Genomic DNA, 6,108 nt, shown 5'->3' on the forward strand with positions numbered 1-6,108 from the left:
AACAATCACACCAAACATTTCTCAATGACTTCCTGCTGAAGTCTTACTCTGACATCAAGTGTTTGTTTTCATAATTTGTAGGGTTTTTTCATAGTGGGGAAGAAATACAAACATGTTTTCAGGGGAAATTATTCCATCATGGAGAGTTTATTCAAATAACATTTTCCATTCCAATAATTCTGGACAACACTGCTGTAGCTAAATAATATGAAAGTGTTCTCAGCACTCTACCTGAATTAGATGAAATATCAATGAGGAAATTGTGATAATGGACAATACTGTAAAATCAATAACGGTTGAAATCCAAAGTCTTAGTATCAAAACTATACTAGCAAGGAAGAAAATGAAATTGAGCTCCATAAATGTAAATAAAATGCATGTAAGATTAGATGTCCTTCGAAAAACTGGCAGTGGGTTTTGCTGATGACATGACGGTGGTAGGCCTGATAACTGACGATGATGAGACTGCCTATAAAGAGGTCAGTGACCTGGTACTATGGTGCCAGCACAAAAACCTCTCCTCCAATGTCAGAAAGACAAAGGATCTGATCGTGGACTACAGGAAACGGAGGGCTGAGCACGCCCCCATCCACATCGACGGGGCTGTAGTGGAGTGGTTCGAGAGCTTCAAGTTCTTTGGTGTCCACATCACTAAGGAATGAACATGGTCCACACACACCAACACCGGTGTGTGTGGTGAAAGCACACGCATTCCCCTCAAGAGGCTGAAAATATTTGGCATGGGCCTTCAGTTCTACAGCTGCACTAACTCTTGACTCATTATATACAGTGCTGCTAATGTTTGATCTATCCTGTTGCCTAGTCACTTTACCCCTACCTGTATGTACATATCTACCTTGTACCCCTGCAAATCGACTCAGTACTGGTACCCCGTGTATATAGCCAAGTTATTGTTACTCAGATTTAATCAGCATTGTTAGGAACTTAACTTTCACTGTTTACAAAGCATGTGACAAATACAATTTGATTTGAGGTACATACAGCATATTACCTTGTTCAATCATATCCACCTAATTATCACCCATCTTAATTACAATTATCCAAGATATTGGATCACTGAAATTCTGGTATGATAAAAAAAAATATATATATATATATATATATATATATCTTTACAAACTCTAAGTGGTAGTGAGCATAAAATGTCATGCAGTACATACACACAGGATACCAACAACTATTTATTGAACATTCCTCATCTCTTATCCTTCTGTGCAGGTGTTAAACATGTAATCCATTACATAATGATACCTCATTAATTACGGTATGTTGAGAACAAATATTGCAAGGCCAGCAAGTTGTATAGAATTCTCAGCACCTATAATAAAGAGTAAGAAATCATAAGCCTTCATTTCTGCTTACATTTCTCCCTCTACAATAAAGTAGTGACAGTAAACCTTGATCTTAATCAAATAAAAATACTGCATAAATTAATCTAGCAACATTTGTTGTTATAAATATGAATATATTCTAATCCCATTCAGGTCAGTTGATTAAAGTGACTTGCTTTTAAAGTATCACATTTGGGGTCATATCTCTGGATAAGGTCCTGAATACAATTTGAATGCAATCAAATATATTTTCACTGGTAAGGCAGCACATTGGTTTCAGTCACAGTGTAAGAAACCCTTTCTACAACAAAATAAAAAAAGGAACTTAGTGTGTAACAAGATTTGGAAATTAAACTTTATAAATATATTTCTGGCAACCACATTGTTGTAATATGTTTTAAGACTATATAATTCAAATACGGTACAGATTGAAATTATAATGCATTTCTTGGAATCTGACAAATAACACCATTCTTCAGTACCCTCTTCACATCAATGAGTCCAGAGACCAACAAGCCCAGTGGATTATCATCCACAGACACTAACCAGTGCTTGCACATGCTATTTGAGAGAGCATGAGTGTTGATAAGCCTGTGTGTCTTCCTAGCTCCAGTTCTTTATAAGTTGTAGGCCCTACATTATATCAACAGCAGGAAGCACTGGAGCGGGGCTTTCTGTGGAGGTTAACTGTGTCTGTGGGGATGAGGTGGTCTGCCCTCTCCTCCATGGCTAGCACATTCCGCACTGCCTCCTCAAAGGCTATAGCTACGTTGGTGGAATCCTTGGCACTGGTCTCATAGTAAGGGTGATTGCCGTTATCCCGACACCACTGTTGAGCATCCTCAGCAGACACCTGCCTCTCTGTCACATCCACCTTGTTCCCCAGCACCACGAAGGGGAACTTCTCGGGCTCCTTGACGTCAGCGTAGTAGATGAACTCCTTCTTCCAGTTGGCCAGGTTGTGGAAGCTCTGGTTGTCATCCACGCTGAAGGTGAGCAGGCAACAGTCGGAGCCGCGGTAGAAGGGAGTCCGGAGGCTGCGGAAACGCTCCTGTCCAGCCGTGTCCCAGATCTGCATGGTGACCAGACGGCTGTCCACTTCCAGGTCCTTGTTGAGGAACTCCACGCCAATGGTGTGGAAGAGGTGTGTGTCAAACTTGTTGGTGACGTAGCGGTTCATGAGGGAGCTCTTCCCCACTCCTCCGTCTCCCAGCAGGATGACTTTCAGCAGGGATGACTTGGCGGTCATGGCTCTTAAACGGCACGTGGACTCTTCCTCTGGAGAATAGGAACCTGGCGGACAGTAATGTGTAACTAACAACTGTAGCACAATAGCCTTCAAGTTTCTCAAACCTGTTTTTCCACCTAAAAAGTATGTCTAGGAGCTAGACTTACCTTTACTGCTCAGTGTAGATATTTTGAAACCTATGGAAAACACTTGAATGTTATCACTTTATCTTACAACAATTAAACACTAGTCAAATCACACAAATAGGGAGAAGTGAAATGTGGTTAACCTTCACCAAAGAGACTTGACTTACCCGTGAATTATTGAAGCCTCCCTCGGTCTCAGCTGGCCCGGATCACGTGCTACAGACAATGGCCGGGGTTCTTAGTCACGTGTGTCTGTTTCGTGTGGGTCATTATAATGTGAAGCATAGTCAACATTCAAACAGCTGGAATGAAATATTTAGCAAGCAATGTGTTGACTGAACCTTCAAGTATAGCTACGTAACATAAACATTCAGTACAGTGACTGCACAGCTGTCTGTATTACCAGCCTTTTTACAAAACATACCGACACATAGTTCAACTGACATGTCATAGCTACTGTTTGCTAACAGTAGTTATTAAATTGCCAACTAGTTGGCTAGCTAATGTTAGTTAGTGTTGTATAACTAACGTTAGCTAAATAGCTAGGTAATTATGACACGGAAGAAGAAGAAAAAAATCACGGTGAAATATTGTTTGTAACGAACTTAAAATAAAATAGGGCGCAACGCCTTCACAACAGGCTGAAGTTGGATGACAATCAATATTGAGCTAGCTTTGTTATGCTAAGTAGCCTAGCTACTATAGCTATTAAGCATGCTGAAAACGATTTAGCAAACGTTAGCTAGCTAAACCTTCAGACACTTAATTACCTTACCGTTGGCAAGTTTTGAAGAACACATCCAAGGACTGTGATAGTTAAAAGCTTTTTTTCAAGCTGTCAATCGTTTGGCTTCAATAGGAGTTAGCTAACGTTTACTGGCTGGCTCAACACTGATGGCGGACTAGCCTCTGTTTCCACTCATGTGACCCAAGAAGTCTCGAACTTTTTACAGTACTGTTAAATGTTTTCGTGTCCCATCACTCAGTTCACAATAGCAGATTATTTATAATAAAAAGCCATTTTAAACAAATGCAACTGTACTGGTGACTGTTTTAGCCATAGAGATTGATAGAGGACTCATCTTTGTATCTGTGCTATTATAGCATCTGTGCCAGTATTGAGGCTATCTCCATGTTAAAGTAGTACATATTTTTTTATGACTGGCTGATCCTTCCTGGTGACCCAGTTGGACATGACTCCAACAGGGTCACCAGGTGGGATCAGCCAATAAAGTTGGAAGTCCCACCCAGTTGGCTACATTAAATGGTGGAAGCCCTCAATGCTAGGGGCCAGGGTTCCTGTTATTAAGAAGCACAGTTTCAGGGGCTACAGTTTTGCTTAGGTACTGCAGTTTAACTGACACCCGGCCCAGAAAAACGATTGCTATACACTCCCCCATAGAGAAATCAGATTAGAATATTCCTAATAAGACACTTTAGTCATCACCTTTTTTCACAATACAACCATTGAATTATTAAAATAATTGTTGCGAAGGCCGACAATGATAAATGTTTTTTCATCCAATGTTTACCATGTTTTTAGGTGACGTGATGTCATTGTCACTGTTCGCACTGCTCCCTGTTCGCACTGAGTGCTACCCGGATATAGACTGTCCATGAATCAGTGTTTGCAAACGTGAGTAGATTACCTTGAAAACAACGGTCAGACATCTTGAACGCAGTCTCCAGTTCTTATTATACCAATGGTGTTGTCCATGCTAAAATTGCCTTTTGGCCACTAGAGGCCTCTATCATTTTCTATGGTTTTAGCCAGTAAATAGCTAGCTAGCTGCAGTACTCAATCAACACCACTTCTGATACTTACAGGAACAGAGCCACCAGAGGGCGATACACACACGGTAGACAGGACTAGACCAGTACCAAAATCAAGCTACTTTTCCCATAACTTTTGACCAGAGGACAGACAGAGTTAAAGATTTAGCATTAGCCTGGTAAATTGGTTACGATTATTTATGATTTCTAACATTGTAGGCCCATATTTTACACAGTCTGTCAGCTGATTGGATGTCTTTAGTAGGCCTAATATTTTCATGGTGTTGTCTATTAAAGAGTAAAAACTGGCCAATTAAAGATCATTTTTCTTTTGCGATGTCTATGGAACACATTCCACTATATCGGTGGTTGCCAACCAGAGGACCCGTAGGGATACTTGAGAAGACTCATGAGACAGACCATAGGTCTACTGAATATAGGCCTATTGGTAAAATGCACACAAGGTATTTCAGGGGTACTCCAGGCAGAGCAAAATCCAGTTGGTGGTACAGTAACTGAAAAAGGTTTGGTATTACTGCCCCTAAGGCTTTTCCACTACTCCCCCACTAATTTGTTTTAAGTGAACATGTGTTGCTTTCTGTGAGAATGAGTTTGGCAAACAGCGTTTCTCTAGCAGTAGTGCTGAGTGATTAAAGTCCCATGATAGTAGTGACTGCAAATGACTGCTTATTAACTATTATTTATTCACATTACTTTACATTAATAAAATATTTCAGTTGTTGTTTATGTTACATTAGTTTTATTTGACGACTTCATTATTTAATTCCAAGTCATCTCTGTCACGTCATGGGGCTCCCGAGTGGCGCAGTGGTCTAATGCACTGCATCGCAGTGTTAGAGGCGTCACTACAGACCCTGGTTTGAATCCAGGGTGTATCACATCCTGCCTTGATTGGGAGTCCCAATCATAGCTGGTTGTATTAGAGGCGTCACTACAGACCCTGGTTTGAATCCAGGGTGTATCACATCCTGCCTTGATTGGGAGTCCCAATCATAGCTGGTTGTGATACACCCTGGATTCAAACCAGGGTCTGTAGTGACGCCTCTAACACTGAGATGCACTGAGAGGCAGTATCACAACCAGCTATGATTGGGACTCCCAATCAAGGCAGGATGTGATACACCCTGGATTCAAACCAGGGTCTGTAGTGACGCCTCTAACACTGAGATGCACTGAGAGGCTGAAAAAGGTTTGGTATTACTGCCCCTAAGGCTTTTCCACTACTCCCCCACTAATTTGTTTTAAGTGAACATGTGTTGCTTTCTGTGAGAATGAGTTTGGCAAACAGCGTTTCTCTAGCAGTAGTGCTGAGTGATTAAAGTCCCATGATAGTAGTGACTGCAAATGACTGCTTATTAACTATTATTTATTCACATTACTTTACATTAATAAAATATTTCAGTTGTTGTTTATGTTACATTAGTTTTATTTGACGACTTCATTATTTAATTCCAAGTCATCTCTGTCACGTCATGGCTGGTTGTGATACACCCTGGATTCAAACCAGGGTCTGTAGTGACGCCTCTAACACTGAGATGCACTGAGAGGCAGTATCACAACCAGCTATGATTGGGACTCCCAATCAAGG

At 40.9% G+C, this 6,108-nt stretch overlaps 1 protein-coding gene across 3 annotated transcripts; it reads right to left on the bottom strand.

The window, feature by feature from the left end:
* Positions 1-120: 120 nt before the first annotated feature.
* On the bottom strand, positions 121-3,931 carry LOC110501393 (ras-related protein Rab-9A). Of its 3 annotated transcripts, none has more exons than XM_021578932.2 (4): positions 3,502-3,931; positions 2,894-2,942; positions 2,748-2,777; positions 121-2,645 (listed from the first exon to the last, which is right to left on the bottom strand). In XM_021578932.2, exon 4 carries the CDS (start codon positions 2,599-2,601, stop codon positions 1,996-1,998), a length of 606 nt encoding a protein of 201 aa, XP_021434607.1. In that variant the 5' UTR covers positions 2,602-2,645; positions 2,748-2,777; positions 2,894-2,942; positions 3,502-3,931; the 3' UTR covers positions 121-1,995. The 3 variants fall into 3 exon arrangements, with proteins under 3 accessions (XP_021434607.1, XP_021434606.1, XP_021434605.1); XM_021578931.2 differs by having other exon boundaries at positions 2,894-2,978; positions 3,502-3,929; XM_021578930.2 differs by having other exon boundaries at positions 2,894-3,028; positions 3,502-3,929.
* Between the last annotated feature and the right edge of the window lie 2,177 nt (positions 3,932-6,108).

This window comes from Oncorhynchus mykiss, chromosome 22 (assembly GCF_013265735.2).
Source record: "Oncorhynchus mykiss isolate Arlee chromosome 22, USDA_OmykA_1.1, whole genome shotgun sequence".
In the NCBI taxonomy this organism is placed as follows: domain Eukaryota; kingdom Metazoa; phylum Chordata; class Actinopteri; order Salmoniformes; family Salmonidae; genus Oncorhynchus; species Oncorhynchus mykiss.

What these genes read in the sequence shown, in the direction of transcription:
- LOC110501393 (XM_021578932.2), bottom strand. Translation starts at nt 2,601, where the DNA reads ATGACCGCCAAGTCATCCCTGCTGAAAGTCATCCTGCTGGGAGACGGA.